The 18,389-nt window shown below is 34.6% G+C and overlaps 1 protein-coding gene across 1 annotated transcript in view; it reads right to left on the reverse strand.

Moving 5' to 3' along the window:
- Window positions 1-802: 802 nt before the first annotated feature.
- The window catches only part of TTC39B (tetratricopeptide repeat domain 39B), a 68,000-nt gene continuing 50,413 nt past the window's right edge, over window positions 803-18,389 (reverse strand). Inside the window, exons 6-19 of the mRNA XM_083883748.1 lie at window positions 17,976-18,043; window positions 15,974-16,038; window positions 15,722-15,827; window positions 14,337-14,402; window positions 12,661-12,769; window positions 11,761-11,828; window positions 11,612-11,671; window positions 11,149-11,310; window positions 9,978-10,069; window positions 9,572-9,692; window positions 7,516-7,627; window positions 4,120-4,237; window positions 3,016-3,132; window positions 803-2,060 (exon numbers count right to left, since the gene is read on the reverse strand). Of these exons, the coding sequence (XP_083739874.1) occupies window positions 1,964-2,060; window positions 3,016-3,132; window positions 4,120-4,237; window positions 7,516-7,627; window positions 9,572-9,692; window positions 9,978-10,069; window positions 11,149-11,310; window positions 11,612-11,671; window positions 11,761-11,828; window positions 12,661-12,769; window positions 14,337-14,402; window positions 15,722-15,827; window positions 15,974-16,038; window positions 17,976-18,043 (1,361 nt within the window). The 3' untranslated portion in view covers window positions 803-1,963. The remainder of the gene's footprint in view (window positions 2,061-3,015; window positions 3,133-4,119; window positions 4,238-7,515; window positions 7,628-9,571; window positions 9,693-9,977; window positions 10,070-11,148; window positions 11,311-11,611; window positions 11,672-11,760; window positions 11,829-12,660; window positions 12,770-14,336; window positions 14,403-15,721; window positions 15,828-15,973; window positions 16,039-17,975; window positions 18,044-18,389) is intronic.

The raw sequence follows: 18,389 nt of genomic DNA on the forward strand, positions 1-18,389 counted from the left end.
AATCAGATATATATAAAAATGGGCAAATCTTTAGAGAAGTCAATTGACAGCATACGCTAATCTCTGCTTTGAAGTTTAGCCACAGTTAACTGAATATATTTGAAAATAAGCACACTTATTTTATCAGTAATTCAGTGTCTTGGATATCTAAGATTCAAACCTACATGTGTATAATTTTACACAATAACTTAGTTACACATTTACAATAGGCACAAATCCAAACCAACAAAGAAAGACTTTGGATCAGGTTTCCATTTTGAAAGACCCATTATGTTTATTTAGCTAGCATTTTTAAATTCTTACTTCTCCTGTAAATATACCACTGTATTACAGAATTATAAGCAATTAAATGACCCCATTATTTATAAGTCATAGAAGAAAACTGTGTTCTCAGTAACCTGAGAAGCATTTAGATTATATTGACTGTTCGATTAGAAACTTTCATTACTCATTTACTGAGGACATATTTTTCACCCATTTCTTTTATCCTGATTTTGCTTGGGTGGTAGTTAAGGGCAGAAAATCACATACATGAGCACAGGTGCTATGAACTTACTGTGCAGAAATAAACATGCTGGACATAGATAAAATATGGAAATGGCAAGTTTTGCAATAGCTAGTGAAAGAAGAGTTATTGGGTGCATACTTAAGTAAAAATCAAATATATTTTTATTTTTAAGAACAGACTGCTAGAGAATCTGAGTATCTAAATAAATGGGAAATTCAATTTGATACTGCTGTTTGCATATAAGCATGAAAAGAAAAATGCATGCACTTGTAAGTATCTCAATTTTACTGCATATTTTTGGTAGAAGTTAGACTAGAATTATGGACATTTTCTTAACTGTAAGTTTAAAAGTGGATTCACTTTTTGAGGCAAAATCAGCTTCTGTTAATATGAATTATAAGTACTTATTAGGAAAATACATAAATCCACCAATTTTTTATTTACTTTGGTTGGGATCCAAGAACAGAGAATACCAACTAGGGTGCTAGTCTACAAATATTAAACGACTGCTTCAAAAAGGAAAAGAACAATTCTTTCTCTGGATCTATGACAGGCAAGATGGGAAACAATCAGTTTCAGTTGTGCCAAGAATTATTTGGGGTAGACATCAGGCAAATTTTCCCAGTCTTTTCTCACCGGGAAATATATCCTGTGTAAGATCCAAAATTACTATTCTCAGTGCCTTTTTTTTTTTTTTTTTTTTTTTTTTTTTTTTTTTTTTTTTTTTGGTTAAACAGGTGAAATAAATCTGTCAGGATCAACTGAAGACTGCTGATTCCACTTTAGAACAAGGACATAATATCCTTTGTAGCTCTGCTTTTCTACAAGTGAAAAATATCCCCTGTAAGCACTTCTTTTGAGTGAAACAGACCTGCAAAGACATTGTAACTGTAGCCCTGCTTACCTTCGTCTGACAGAGTAAAAATATTGCACTTCAGACAGATTCATTTTGTTCCCAAAATGAAATTAAGTCAAAGATGACTAATTCTTTCCTCTGGAACACAAATTTCAGAGTATGGTATGCCAAAAAACTGTAAGGTTATCTGCAGACATTCAATTTTTTTTCCAGAGGGAAAAAAAAGTCTCAAGTGTACTGCAGAAAATCAAACTTTCAAAAAATGCAGATATTATCACCAGTTCCACTGCATAACCTGCATCTGCTCTTATATTTTAAAAAATTAAGTATTTTCATTAAACTTTATTGCACCATCACCTTTTTTTTAAAAAATATCCCCCCTTCAAGTCAAATATTAAATTATTTTTATCAAACAAAATATAAGGTCTTCTTTAAAAGAGCGTGTAGATACAGTATAGGCGCTATACAGAAAACGTCTAAAGGAATGACATACATCAAATCAGGAAACAATCATTATGTTCTTTTCTATGATTAAAAAAAAGATTGTAAAAAGATTGTGTAGGCTATTTATTGTATGCATGAAAAGCATCCTTCTTCATTCAAGGAGTTGAAGCAGGTGACACCTTCAAGCTGTCAAGTGCTGCATGAATTCTGAAGTGCAACCTGGACTCCATTGAATATTCCTTGTAGTTGTTTCTGCAAAACAGACAACTTATTTTAGGAAAAAGATTTTGGACTGGATTGTTTCTACTTCATGTGTTTGCAAGTTAACAGTCTATTCCTTCAACAGGAAATGGGGATCGACACACAGATGAGTTATGATACATTTAAAGCTACATCCACAAACTGAGCAAAGACATAGACCAGTACTAAAATTAAATGTCCTGATAAACTGAACCTGTGTCTTAGCATCTCTTTCTCTTATTTTGATCGTTTTAACAGTCCTTCCAGTTACTGAAATTTGCTATGAAAAGGCAAGCCAAAATGCTACAGAAAAGGGTGTTAGTAGAAAATGTATGTTCCAACTCAGAACACAATTCTGCCAAAGTAATAAACATCATATTTATAGAAATTGTACTCTGTGAATCCCAGCTCCCTAAAACAAACAAACAAAAAAACCTATGAGGAGACATTATTACAAGACTGGGCTACTTCTCTGTAAACACAAGGGACATCATGCTGCTCTACAGTAAATTAAACTCTCAGCTGCTCTTCTGTGACACCATGTGAAAGAAAAAACGGGTGTGGTCAGATTGGTGTACTGGCTTTTAACCTATTCTTATGAACACCTTTAGCGGAGTTGATCTAATTTCCACAGCTGCCCTCTGGGACAGAATGGTGCATATCCCTTCCCTGGACTCTCCAGCTTCATCCCATGCAGGCAGTAGACCCTCGGCATCTCTGAAGCCCATATGAGAAGGAAACATTTTCCCTTCATACTGTGTCTTATTTGAATCTGTCTACTCCACTGTGTCTGAAGGACAGTTTCATGAAACTGCAAAATTCAACTATATTGGACAAGTTCTGAAAATCAAGAACACAAATTTATAATTACTTGTATTTTGCAAGGAAGCTGTCAGGAAAAACACTTCACTGCTACAAATACACAGCTATTCTTAATTTAGAAGGCGATTAAAAAAATTCCACTTACTTTGCAGTTTCTATGTATCTTATTGCTTTTTCTCTCTCATCCTGTTGTTTGTATAGAAGACCCAATTCATACAGTGTAAATGGCACCAAGTAACTGTCATATTTTATTTGCTTCTCACTAGAAAATCAGAAAAATACAGAAATGTTTACTTACAACCTTGTCTCAAGTGACCAGTTAACTTCTAAAAGGAATCACTGCCGGTAACAGCACATAGCCAGAAAAACCATTCTGAAGCCTTCTTTACTGGTTAATTCTGTACACACTGATAAACAGTCTTAAATCACTATTGCAGCCCTAAACATGTAGAAAATAATGCTGAACAAAATGTAGGTACTCTATTACCAGAAAACTTTTCCTCTCACCCATGCAAAACATACACTTTATGTTGTCTTTACATTTTTAAAATATCTCAGCTATAAAAGCCTGCCTGTTGCCATCTACCTTCGGAAAAAGATGTTTCAGAAATAACTGTTCCTTCAACTTGCAATCGATCAAGCCCCTCTGCCCTGTAACTTGCAATGTGCTTGACTAAACTCACATAGGATCTTAGAAACAATAAGAGAAAACAAGATAGCACAAGAATAAAAACATATGTAATTCTCAATAAAAAATTCTATTAATTATTAATTTTTCTGAATCACTTGGTAGAAATATTGCACATGTAAAAATGCTTCTTCAGCCCAAATACCTAAAAACTTCTATGAAGTTTTCAACTACAACCAGTACCTGACTCATGTTTTATACAGAAAAGCTATTACACCTAGTATGGATCTGATAACTGAAAATATGTAACACAGGAAAAAAGTCTTCAATTATGAATTGTCCTTACTCACAGGTAGCTCTGCAAATACAATTCGAGATGTATGTTACCTGGCACTTTGATTTATTTAGCCTCAAACACCACACATATAAAGCTATATCAAGTGTTAAATTACTACAGAAAAACACAGCAAAGTTTTCTGGTTCTCTGACTACTTTCATAGGTATTTTAATTGCAGCTCCTTAACACAATTTCTAATTACTCAAAATTCTAACATGACAGCTGCAACAGGAGTACCAAAAATGTCACCAAAAGCTAGAAAATCTAATTCTGTTATTTTTTACCTTTGAATGACTTTACTGAAACATAATTCAGCTTGCATGAGTCTTCCCAAGTGTTTCAGGCAGAGGCCTTTCAGTAGCTGCAACATGCATGCATCATCCACATAGTATTCACTGTGATCTAAGTGTAAAAGTGAAATATTTGTCAAACAATTTAAAGACATCATGAAAAGGAAAATTAGATTTTCAGTAGGGAGTATGTATTCAGACTCAGGACATTGTTTCTCATGTTCTATACCTCAAAATGTACATAACCTTCAGACGATTTAAAATACTGTCTACTAAAGAAGATGTGTCTATGACATCCATATCTTCTTCTTAAAAGACAGGCCAAGTAGAAACAGGAAGAAATTGAAACATCCAACAAACAGGCATAAATGTAATTAATTGGAGATTAAACAGTCATTAATTAAATACATTACATTACATAAACAGTCATTAATTAAAGATTTCTTACTTGCAATAGCTAAAACTACAGAGAGACAGAAACTACCATATTATTTGAATAGCTTCCCCTATTACAGAGCACTGGCAGACCTCCAGTAGTACCAGTAACATAAAAAAACCTGTAAAACCACACCATGACTCTGTCCTACAGAACACTTCAGAGGCATCATTTTGCAGTGCAAATTCAAGAAACCATGTTTACTAGCATTTTTATCACCTCTAATGTTTGAGAAGCCTCAGTAGTAATGTATAATATTCAAAAAATTAAAAAATTTTATGTTCAATAGGACTAAAAATACCAGATGAAAGAGGTGTTTGAATAAATTCAAAATTTACTTAACAAGTGTCATCCTTTTTAGTTTCCTTAGTTTGTAGCATTTGCTGGGTACAAGGAAGGAAAAGAAAGGAAAGAAAACACATATGGATAGACAGATGGCACCACATACATTAACAATTTGGGAAGCAAAACACCCTCCCTTCTGATCATGTTGTTTACAACTAATTACCAGCTCTCTAAGGTCACATTATTTTTTTTCCTTAACAGTCTGCCAAAGAAATCCTACGTAAACAGTTCTGAAATGTGCAAGACTAATGCATTTTAGGACTCCGCAAAGTGCTTTGCCACCATATTCAGCCTTATTTCTGTTTGTGTTTAAAGCCAGAAAGTCTTGATAGATTGTAACTGACAGACTGCGCTTTTAGTGATAGTAGAAGTGCAGTGCATGAGTACTTAGCATTCTCTCTAGCCTGTTTTGCTAAGCTAAGGTATTGGTTCTGCCGCTGTCTCCTGAAGGACTCATTCATTGAAATTCTGGGGGCATGCACCCGGGTCAGTAAGGGCTTGCCAGCCTTTAACAACTTCAACTACTAGTCTTATTTCCCAGAAGAATAAAAGCTATTATGCCAAAACATTAACACTAAATGACAACAAATGCACAGGCCAATTTAACACAGACAACTTTGCAATATATGTGGGAGAACCATCTTCGCAGCTGCAGTGCTCTACATCAAAGGAAGTATCATTACCAGGACAAAAAAAAAAAAAGGAAGGAATTATTTTTTCTTGAAGCTACATATTCTTTTTTATATATTGGAAATAGGGTGAAAAAAAAAAGATTCCCAGAAATCCTGTGGGAGGAAAAGAAAAAACAAATATCTCTAATGTCTTTCATTTTTTCCTTCTACGATCTCTATTTTCAGGTCTATACAACATAAAATTACTTTCAGTCCCTGAGAGATTCCATGCTGTGCCTGTTCATGTGATGCAAATGAAGTAGAAACAGTTTTAAGAAATCTCAGTCCCTAAGTGATCTTTGTGTATAATCAACATTCTTTTTTCACAGCACCTTAGCAATCTTTTGACATTACTACTACTATTAAAACTGTCTCTTAAAATTGTAATGTAACCTTGTCATACTCTGGTAGCAGCCTAACTCACTTTTTTTTAAGGGATTCAGAAGCAACTCTGACAATCAGTCTATTTTCACTGCTTCTGTATCTTTAAAAGTAGATCAAGATCACATGTGAAATCCAAAATAAAAACACATCTGACAGACGTTTTTACTAAAAAAATCACAGAGAAAGTATATACACTTCCAGACTATGTCTTGTTTGCAAACAGTGAATTTCCATAGGAAAACCACAGTGGTTTTATTTCCATTGCTTTTATTTTGGTACTTTGCATATCTCTACTTAGGGATTTGATAAGAAATTTACTTCACTGCTACAACTGATGAGCACTTCTAGTACAAACTTCTGCACCAATGCAGCACTGGATTCCCAGCAGGTTTTGCCAGAACCCTACTCGTGGAGTTCATGGGATTGACTTTATTTGCAAGTATCTTGCATATCACTGCACTTTTGTTTTAATATCACAGTAACAAAAAAGGAAAACACTTGAGATTTCAGAGGCACGCTACTGATTCTGCAGAAAAGTGAAGAGCAACACAAAATAAAGGAACCCAATTCAAACATGGCTATGCAGGTTACTCTCATCTGGTTTGCTATACCATCTGGATTTGACCATTATATATTTCTTGCATGTCCCTGTGTACTTTCTTATGCATTGCTTCAATTTACACGGTAAATCATACCTAGCAATTCTGAAATGTAAGATATATCTGTTTTAACTACTGGTAATATTAAGTCACTAAATTGTTCATAAGTATGACTAAAATCTGGGTTCAATAAAAAAATTATTTTCAGTGAATTATCATTTTTAAAGCTTCACATGCAAAACCGTTATATTCATTCTAAAAAAAAATCTAAAGAAAAATCTACCAAAAAAAATCATATGACGGCTGACAGAACCACACTGATAAAATCTGATAAAATCAAGTACTTGTGCAGTAAGCCAGTTGCAATAATTCCATTTAAATTCTTTCAGGAGTAAGTTATGGGCTGATTCTTTGAATGTTACCCCAAGATGTAAAACCATGCTCAAAGTTTATTTAAGTATGTTTCATTTTATGACTAATAAATATGTTTATATTTTGCCAGCAAGTAAAACAAAAAAACCAGACTCATTCATGCATAATACTTCATTATATCTTTTATGCTTTGTCATATTCTATGCAGCATGTGTCTTCTGTAATAAAGAGTGATATCAATTTGTTTAAAACCAGTATTTTTCAGACATTTAATACATTAGCAGATTATGGTCCAAGAACACTCTCAAAGACAAGAAAAACTAAGCTAGAGTAGTCATGTTCTGTAACTAATAATCTCATGTCCTTGAGTCTTCTGTAGTCATCTGCAGCATCCATCGAGCTACATAAAGAACATATTGAAGAACCACTCGTAACTTTCACGTGGCTCCAAAATTTCCATACTTGGAGTTAATTAGCACATGGTCAAAGCCAACACTTACTTGCAGAATATCAGAAGACAGAAGCATAGAAAATGTCAACACTTCTTATAAGATTAATAATTCCATCTTAATTCATCACTTACTAGTTTCGCTTTGTAGAGCTGTTTCTTCTTTTTCAATTGTTACCAGTAAGTTTTCAGTGAGGTCCGCCCTTTTGCCCACAATTGCAAATCCATTCCAGACATACATCATTTCCTGAGTTAAAACAAAACAAAACAAAACAAAACAAAACACCCCCCAAACAAACAAAAAGTTAAGAAAAACCCATGGAATTGCATAAGCATTTAATTAAAGAGTGCCTCTGAAAAGGCTGTTGTGGAACATTTTTGAATACACAAAAAATATTACCACAGCTTGTTTTGGTACAAAACATCTAGGAACAGGAAAGGAAGAATTATGTTGAATGTGTGTTGACAAAGTTAACCTGGGTTTCTAAGTTTTGAATGTTATGAAGCCTTTTTAATGGATTCTTCTTTCACATACTTTCACAGATCTTCAAAAATTAAACTGAATTTGTAAGATTTTATAAGGACAGTTTACCATCATCCACATAACACATCAGCAAAACTGGATGCTTTAGGTTCAACTTGTGGCGTCTGTCGCATGAACTAAATAAAGAGCTGAAAGTATTTTCTTTCCAAAGGATGACAGGTAAATTTGGTGTGCATTTGAGTATGTGCTTGTATATACAGTACACTTATTAAAGTATGCACTCAAAAAACACTCTTGTGTTTTTATACATGTATGTAGAGAGAGAGAGATGCTCTAATCTATCCCTTCTGTACAGAGCAAAACTGAAAGTAGATACAACATTCTGGATAAAAATGTAATTCCAGTACCCGCATTTTACTATAATTTCTACAAAATCTTGTTGGAAAAAAACCAAGGCAAATCTTGGAAAAAAATCTTTGCAGATGCCTCAGTACAACAGTAAGCAATAAGCTTGTTTTGATACATTACCACACTGTAAAACTTAAGGAGAATGAGGATTAATGCTAATCAAGAAGGAGCCAAGATCTTAACTCAGTCATCACATACTACAGTATCATTTGTTCTACTGCAATTGAAATTACACTGCTGAAATATGAAGCCTAATGTCATTTTGAAGCTGATACAATACATCAGTATAATAGTTCCCTTTGAATCTGCATGCTAAATATGTAGCTTTTCAGACAGAGAAAAAAATCTGGCTCTATCAAAGTGTTATTAGCATCATCAACTACATCATGCTAGATCTGTTTCAATTCTGCAGTCTTGTCTAACTCACACTTACTGAAATAAACCACTCACTATGTTTGGTTATGCCTAATCCATGATGAAAAAAATCCTAATTAAAAGATACTGGATTTGACAGCAAGACCAAATATATTATACTCACAACTTACAAGCACTCTGCTGTACAAGCCCAAGAAAAATTTTACTTAGTCCTCTACATACAATTTAATATAGAGTGAATTTTAGAGCCAGTGGATTCATTTTCTTTGGACTCTTCTTTCTATATCAGTGAGCTTTAACATAAGAAATTCCTTCTTGAATTAGGTTTTTCATGTACCGTTGTTGGTAAATTATGTATGTACAAAGATTTTAGCATACTCGTATGAAAAGTATCACTACTGTGCACATATAAACAGACTGCAATCGTAATGACTCTGAAGTTAAAATATGGGAAATTAGAATAGCATTCATAAATTATCTTTAACTTCTGCATGTTTCAATCAGACTCAATACAAGCAAAAAAACCCAAAAAACACCACAACAAAACCAAGCACCACTGTTCATTTCATCAGAAAACCAGAAAGTACCAAAGCACTCCACAATGTCCTAATGAGTCTAGAAGACAAGGACTAAAATTATGCCAGCCTAAAAAGGATGTGAACGCAGTTTTGTATATGCTGAACTTTTCACATAAAAAGTCTGGTGCTAGTTTCAGATTGCTGCTTTGCTGGTAATATGATCCAGTCCCTAATACTGTTCACGAAAATCACATTGCATGAATGTAGTACTTCTTTAAAAAATTTAAAATGCAGACACATAATACCGGACAATATTATTCCTTCCCTGTATAATGATGCAATTTTTTTTTATAATGTAAAATTCTTTTTTTTTTGAAAATTATGAAAACAAAGCAAGAATAAATACCAAGGCAGGTAATATCAGCTTCACTGGTTGAGGACATGCATAGCGTCGAGCTTTCCTTACTGCAAACTTCTCAGTTGGGATAGATTTTCCTGCAATTCTCTGTTTTAGACCATCCACTTGTCTACAAGAAGGGAAAATGGAACTTGTTTACTGGTACTGTTTTTTCACCTCATTTCAGTTAGATTTACTGTTTTTCTCTGACATGTAACATCTTAAAAATCTTAAAGTTGTTTTACACCATGGAGACCAGAGATGTAGGATATACCTTTGCTGATAAAAGCAATTTTAATTCTAACTGCAAAGAGAAAAAATGAAGTGTTTATGGTTAAAAGCAAGAAGTAAGTCACACAAGAGAAAGATATGGGAAGAAAAAGAGGGTATATTCAGCTGCTTTATAAAAGCTTACCTGAATAAAGACACTATGTCCTCACCAGTCCTCTTCAAATCATCCTCTGGAAGCATACACAGAATTGCTGCCTTCTGGAATACATATATTGCCTATTTCAAAAAGAAACAGAAACAGATTACTGCATCTGATTTTCTGTGTTTAATCAATACACTAAAGACTCCAATCTCTCACCCCCACTGCTACATCAAAGTCTTTCCATAATTATCAGGCAGGTAGAACTATAAAAGTTTAGCATTCCCTTTGTCGCAGAGTTTATGCTGTAATTTTTTTAATTGTATTTATCACTGTTTTATATTAGTCAGAAAGTTAAATTCTCCTGCAAAAAACAGGAGAATTTATTATGCAAACCACTATCAAAGAGATGAGGTTAAATGACTTAACTGTTCTAAAGTCCACAACTATTATTATATGATCTATTACATGTAGAGACATGCTTGAAAAGAACAAAAGGAAATATCTGACTACTGATTTAAGGGAAGCTTAATAACTGGGTTTTGCAGAAAAAAAAATCACAATTCTATTAAAGACACTTGCACTTCATATTGTATATACTATTCTCTTCCTCTTTTGCCAAGAATTAGATGTTCTAATTCTAATTAGATAGAATTATACCTTTTTAATTAAGATAATAAACAGTAATCTACAGAGGAACAGACAACAATAATGTATAAAAGATTACTGACACATTGTGCTTGGTTTATACTCTGAGAAACGTTTTTTACAAGGAAAAAGTTATTTGATAGCCCAGCTTTCCTTGTGAGATCCTGTCCCCAGCAGCTTTTCTCATTTTGTGTCACAAAGCATCTGCTGAGTAGGTGTGTCTGTTTATAAACACCAAACACAGTTTCTTCAGCCAAGTTTTACCAGTGAGTGTTAGAACTTGAGAGACAAGTTTACAATTTTCCTATCCCTCTTCCTCCTTCCACCTTGGGCAAGCACCTCCATTTTTGGAGAGACCAAAGCATTGCTGCTTATGGCTCTGCTACTTCAAAACATGAAATAAAAATTCACCCTTTACCACCCAGTTAAAACATTTTGGTGTCATTGTGTTTTTGCTTACGAGTTTCTCAGGAAGGCAAGCATTACACCTGTTGTGCAAAAAGAAAAGTAACTCTAACTGTAGAGACCACTGGTACATCACAACAAAGTCTACCACCTGCCCATTTACCTTAGACCACCTGCTCTCTTTGCTGAGCAGGTCTGCATACCGATAGGCTTGAAGCCAGTCCTGCTGGAAGGTGTAGCTCCACATAAGTTCCCAGTAACACAGATGATGAATCTGTTTCCACTCTTGCTGGGCTGCTATGCAGTCTTGGAACCTCAATTGTGCCTATGAGTAGTTAAGGAAGAATGATGAAAACTGGCCCAATTACAACTCCATGTGAGACCAATGTCTAATTACAAAGCAAATTCTTACCTAGCACCCAGGTGGAGAACACCTGACAAGTAAAATGAGATAAACTTCCCTTTCAGTATTACTTAGATAGAGAGCTGGAATCAACACTGACAGTGAATGTGAACAGGGATAACAGCATACTTAATGAGTCCAACTGATATGTAGATTAATTAATTATTTTCCGCCCCTCAGGCTAAACACTAAACAAGAACCTGAGAAAGAAAAAATTATTTACCTTTTCAAAATTTCCTTTCAGTATATCTATTCTGGCGGCATAAAACAGAATAATGGAACCCTTGAAAAGAGATGGGAAAAATAACCAGTTAGGAGTTTGAGCTTAAGGAAGTATATATTTCTGTTGTAAAATTTATTAAAAATACACACCTTTGGAAATTTCTGGAGGTAGGGTTCTAGGAGACTGTCTGCTTCCTGAAGGTTGGCTTCCCCTGTACCTAAAAAACATAATAAACCAACCTCAATGTACTTTAAAAAATCCAAGTTTCGTAGAGTAAGATTTTGTTTTCAAATCATATTTGACAGATCAATGGATGATTGCTTTATGTGAAAGTAGAATTATTTCATAATATTCTGTTTCTATAAAACTAAATTCTTGTCCCAAAGACACTAAGTGCTTTAAAAATACTAAATGTCTGTAAGGAAAAACAGACTACAATTACAGGAATATTTTTTAGATTGTTCAATTATTGATCCTAGTTATAATTTTAAATCCCTTTAATTGTTTTAGCAAGTTAGGAAAACATTTCTCAGCTGCCTCTTCTCCTTATCTTGAACTCAGTAATGACATACAGGTGATGCTGGAATAAATGAAGTTCTCCTTAATTTCCTGATGAGCCTGAGGGACAAGTACTAAAATACTTAAACATTAAAGAATGTGAAAATATATGGCAAAGAAGCATATAGAATTAATCATAACTTTTAGCTCTAAATGGCAAAAGCAATTAATTCTGGTGTATAGGCTTTTTTCTGGAGATAGTTTTCACAACATCTGATGTTAATTTATGTATAATGACTTTTCTAACTTAATACTGCTTTGCAATATTTTGCTGTTGAGACAGCCCTGCAAATGGAGCAAGATGTTGGTATAATGCTATCCACCCTCACTGTTTCTGCAGACACAGCTTTGTCATGGATATTAATTTTAGATCATAATTAAGTATACAGCAAATTCCTATTTGGCCACTATTTTGAAATTCAATTATAAAAATAAATCACAGTATCTATCATAAGGTGTAGCATGACTGAAAAGCTACACAGTGGTCTCACCAAGGATTAAGGAGACGTAAGTATGATAAACCAACAGGGTGAAAGTACACAGAATGGCCCTCAAACTGCTGCCAGATGCGCCTTCCCGTAGTTGGCAGAGGCCCAACTCCTAAGAAATATCACAAACACATGCAGAATTAACTATGAGTATACAGAGTTACTATTAATTTTTTCTGGCTAACCAAAATTCAGTTTTCCTTTCAGATGTAAGTATTTCGTAATTCAGTACTTATCTCAAATCCAACACATCCCTCAACCAAAACATTTCTGTCACAGCAAATAGCACTCAGGAAGGAGAAGACTAATCTAACTCTTAATAAAATCATGCATTTCAGTGCTCTGGTGAAATGGGAACACCACATGAACGATGCAGACACACAGGTCTACAACACTTTCCCATTATGTTCTGACTATGAGACTTCCAGAATAACATCCTTCAACCTGTGTTTGGTGGTAAACTCTCCCAACTGCTCCCGTGCTACTTTTTGGTGTGAATCTTCCTTCACAGAAAACCCTGGTTTATCCTCAACTCTCTTCCATTAAGTCAATAACTACTTTGAGGTTCTGACCAAGATATTACTTCTGCTGATACATCAGCATCGAAGGACAGATCCAGATTCATGGAGCCTTACGAAGCTCTTAACACATGAGATTTCCCTTATGTTCCTGTTTAAACCCACTGGATAACAGCTTGACTTTTTGGAGAGTGTTGAGATGAGTTCAGAGCTTCCCTGACCAAAAACAGTGACTTCTCAGAAACATAATTTTGCCTCAAAACAAGTATTAACAGACCAGTTTTATTGCAGAGCAACTTGATGAATTATAGGAGAATTCAAGCACCACACAAAAAAATTGTGATGATATTTCAAAATTGCTCCTTTTCTTTCAGCACTTATTGCATTTTTAGTCAGGGAAAATGTATTTTGGAAGAGCTTTGGCATGAACCAAGCTTTTCAGAGGAAGAAACAGAATAAACAGGTCTCTACTGAAATCTAATTTTACAACAGGAGAACCATATTGTGGACAAGCTAACAGCAGTAAGACCATATGGTGACTGTAGCATTAGTAACTTAAAAGTTCAGTTGTGTACTGAATTCTGTGGGTTATTTTATTAGGGTTTTTTGCTTGAGTTTTGTTTGGGTTTTTTTCATTTTTATGGGGGCCAAAAGGAGTTTTAAAGAGCTGTAAAATACTTTAAAAAAATAACAAATATTTTTTCATCCACAAGAGAAAGACGTTCCTAGATTCCAAGGTGACACATGATATTCGGATTTTTTTTTTTTTTTCCAAAGAAATGGGCCGAGATTTTGGGTGGAAAAATGTAGAACTGTGATTTTTCCCTCAGTTACTGGCAAGGAATGTCAACTTCTGACTATATCAACTAGAAAATAAAGCTGACCTCCTCTACTTAAAGACCAGCAAAAGGAAAAGAAATTGCCTTGGCAGAATCTCCTTTTAAGTAAACTGGTCATTTCCTATGGTTGTTAAAGAGTGGAGTGTCACCATATATGTGCTTTTATGCCTGTATCATCTAATCCATTTATCTTTTTAACAACACTAAAATACTGATAAACAATCGAGATTATACTTCTAGTGTAGAATATATGACATCAAATCCATACATTCTTTTACTGGAGAAAAAATTAATTTGAAAAGGCAAGTATCAAATCTAATACCCTATTGCCAGAAAATCCAATAAATTCTAAAAGTCGGAGGATCCTTCCTGGTAAAAGTGACAGCATCTGAAATATATTTAAAAATAAAAGGATAATTAAAAATATGTACACTTTAAAAAATAGTTAGATTGCTATAAATGTGAACCAAAGAGGCCAGCTACTATGTTAAATGCTATTACACATTAGTAAAAAAGTAAAACACAAACGAACTTGAAAGTAAACTTATATAGTCAGAATTCTGATGATCAAGCAGCATGAGACTAGACAGAGTCCAGCTGTGCTTCCCTAGTTAATGACAGATGTATCTACCTTCAGCTGGTGAGAAATTGCTTGAAAATTGTGGGTCTTCTGGAATTAAAATCTTATCTATTTTAGTATTACTTACAACCTACAACTGTAACCTTCCTTTGCCACTATTCCATTTTATTGGGAGTATCACAGAAGCTCTACTTGTTCTTCCTGTGGGAGATGATTCAGTAATCAGCACAATGGTTCTAGAAATACCAGCTGTTGCTATAACCCTTTAGCCCTTTATTAAAGGCATCTTTGTTCCTTCTGTAACTGCATCCTCCACATCCTACACAACAGAAAATGTACAAACACCATAACCACCTTATCAAATGAGCATTAAGGAGCAGGTCAACTTAAGGGTCAGTTTTTAGAAAGCTCCATTCACCCATAATACATTCTACCCATCAGACACTTTTTCTGTTAAGCTTCCTACTGAGAAGACTCCATAAAGAATAGGAGAGGTCAGGACACTTAGGAACACAGTTGCTTGAATTTTAAAGTCTGGTGTGGATAGACCTGAGTTCTGACCATACTCAAAATTGGCCATCTCCAATCAAAAATGATACAGAAATTAACATACTGACAGAAATCAACTTTCATCATTGCCATGAGAGAGGTGTAAGTGTAGCAAAGCGTAAAGAAAACGCAATTTTCTTTTACACAAACTTAGTAAACTATTGTTCATTCTTCTAACTATAATTATCTATATGAATCTAGAGTATGTCACTGAAGCAAAAGAACAGGATACATGGGGAGCTAGAATTAAACAGTCACTCCAGCTATTCTTTAACCACAGTGCAAGCATCTTTTAAAATCCTGCTACACACAGGTAGATGGAGCTGCTTTTTCACTTCAGAAATACACATATTAGTTATTCCCAGAGAATCAAACAGTTCAGAATAAACTAGTAGAAACAACCCAGAAATCACACATGTCAGAAGTTGCAGCTGGTTTCATAATTGCATAAAGCCTCCAAAGCCTGTATCTCTACTTTAAAAATGTGTAAATGTTAAATCAGTTAGTACTGAATATACAAAGAAAGACAGTTCTACAGAATTATCCCAAAACCCTTTCTGTAGTGGAACAAGTCATACCAAGTTGAATGCCCCAATTCCAAGTTTTACTCCTCCTTCAAACTGGTAGTACGTTTCATTTTTGCTTTTGTTCCCCTGAGTCATCTGTAGCACCTGATGACATTCCCTTGTGATGGAGAAAAAAAGGAGGGAAGGGGAAACACGACATAGAAATTTTATTTGTGACTATGACTGATACAAAAATATTCCTTTCTATTTTGGGGGCAGTAATGCCACTCCAACTGCTTATATTAATGTTTTCTAATAGCTTACTTGTATATTTGGTAACTTGTCCTAATTTTGAGGCCACCTTTGATAAAGTTGATCATATTTTCATCCTGGAAGAAAAGGATATAACTATAAAATATTGTGCATTCATATTACACATAACAGGTACATAAAAATCCTCCAGGTACATTTACATTTATGTGGAAGTTAATGCCATAGGAAACACTGAAAATGTTTTTCAGTTACCAGCTGCGTATCTAAGACTGAAGTAAACACTTGCTCTAAGTTGTCCGGGAAACACTTCTTTGGTACATGTTACAAATCTTAAAACTGAAGAGAAAGGTGAAAAGGAGAGTCAAAGTGCTACTTTTAGCAGAATTTGCAATGGATATAAATGAACCATGAAAGCTCTCCACCAGATGGTGCTGCAGGAACCGTTGGAAATGGTGATTCTGACACGCACAAGGACGCCTACAGAAACTGGCAGAAGGCAAACTGAAGAACTCCCTGAACAGATGAAATTCCACTGCCAGTCAAAAGTAACTACATGTATTACTCAGTTTATGCACTTACTAACCTCTAGACAAATCAAAACAAAGCCACAATGTACTTGTCATCAAAACTAAATTCCTGAAAACCAAGATATGATCAGTTCAATGGAAAGAAATTTTTTCTCCTAGAGTTCACACAAAAGAACATGTGCTGGCATTTCAGAAATGCACATTTAAATACTTAGGGACAGTATATACAAGATGGAAAATGAAAAAGCACCAAAAAAAGGCCTCAGAACGATCAACCAAAGGAAATTCTGGCTTCCATGAAAGGATCACCATTTCAAAAGACCTCTTCTGTCTTGTCTGCAAGTCTGAACACCCAAATGAAAGTGTTTTTAGTACAAGAATTCTATTTCCCTCTGAGTGGTTACATTTTTGTTATCATCACCATCCTAAGATGAATCATGGTCAGCCAAAGATAAAAAAATATGGGGCAGCACAGCAACCAGCAGAGTGGAGTATTTCAGTCAAAAGCAATACAGATGTGGTGTTTTAGAGAAAATACACACCTAATACACATTTTTTATTATTTGATACAGTCCTAACTCACCTCCTTCAACAACTGTTTCAAAATTCTTTTCATGGTTAAAACAAACTTCACCCACCCAACAAAAATAAAGAGGGTTGCTTCCACTTAGTTAGTAAAGGAGCAAGCTATAGGAAAGACTAACATACCATTAATAATATTTCCTGATACTTCTGGCCAAATAGTGGATCAAGTAGTTTATATGTATTTGCAAAAGGAACTTAATCTGACCTTAGTATCTATGTGCCTTGCTTCTTTCCCATAATTTATACTGGAAGAGATTATCTAAAATATATTCAATAAATACTTGTTAAATGCTTACATATGTTAAAAAAGTATGACTAACTCCTGTTTTCAGGAATGAAATTCCAAACTGAATTTGAAAACTCTGTAGTATGAAGTTCCTGAATCACAACCTAAATCAACAGCACCACACAGTATAAAATACCACACCCTTCTGTGAGCTGAACTGTTACCTCAGCAATGCTAAGGCATGCCCATTTTATAAACATTTGTTACTGCATTATTCATGACATTACGTACATAGAGAGCAAGACTGAATTGGAAATTACATGTGTGTACTGGCTGAAGTTATGTTAGCTGGAAAACATTCTACCTGTTTATGCAAAAAATAACTTGCAGTTTCAAACAACACACTTCCTCATACTGGAATGTATTTTTATACGGGCACAGGATGCCGTTCAGTGTAATGCAAATCATTTGATCATACCACCTTGGATAACAGAGCAATACACCTTGGTATCTGAACATTGTCTTTCGTTATTCATACCAAGAGAGAACTTTGTTGAGCAGTACAGGATTTACCATACTTTCAATCACTGTCATGAAATAACATTCACTAGCAAAAAATATGGTTTTAAATATCACGTCTATTGTTGGAATGATGTTTTACAAGTACTAATCTCTCTCCATTACACAGTCACACAAAATCGAAAATTGGCTTTACCTGTACGAAGGTGAGAGCTGCTTTCTGTAGTAAGCATTCAGCATAGCAGATTTCAGCATGCATTTCCTCTATATAAGAAAGAAAAGTTATTTATTATCAGCAAATTCATTGTCAATATTGTCATCTTGGGGTCAATGGAACAAACAAAATGCTGCCAAGACAAGGAAAAAAAAAAAAGGAAGCAAAATTCTGCTGTTGCCATTTCAATAACTGAGTAGTAGCTGTAACACGCAAATCCCAACAGAATTCTATATCCCTTCTTCTCAGACAAAACATTGTCAGAACTCACCTCAGTCTATGGAAAAAGCTATTTGACATTCTGGTAGATGGTCTCCTGTATTTTTCATTGACTCTAAGCCTAACAGCCCACAGCAACTCATTCCTTCAGCCCTCCTTTCACATCTTACAAGAAAT

The sequence above is a fragment of the Zosterops lateralis genome, assembly GCF_965231275.1.
Source record: "Zosterops lateralis genome assembly, chromosome: Z".
NCBI classification, from domain to species: domain Eukaryota; kingdom Metazoa; phylum Chordata; class Aves; order Passeriformes; family Zosteropidae; genus Zosterops; species Zosterops lateralis.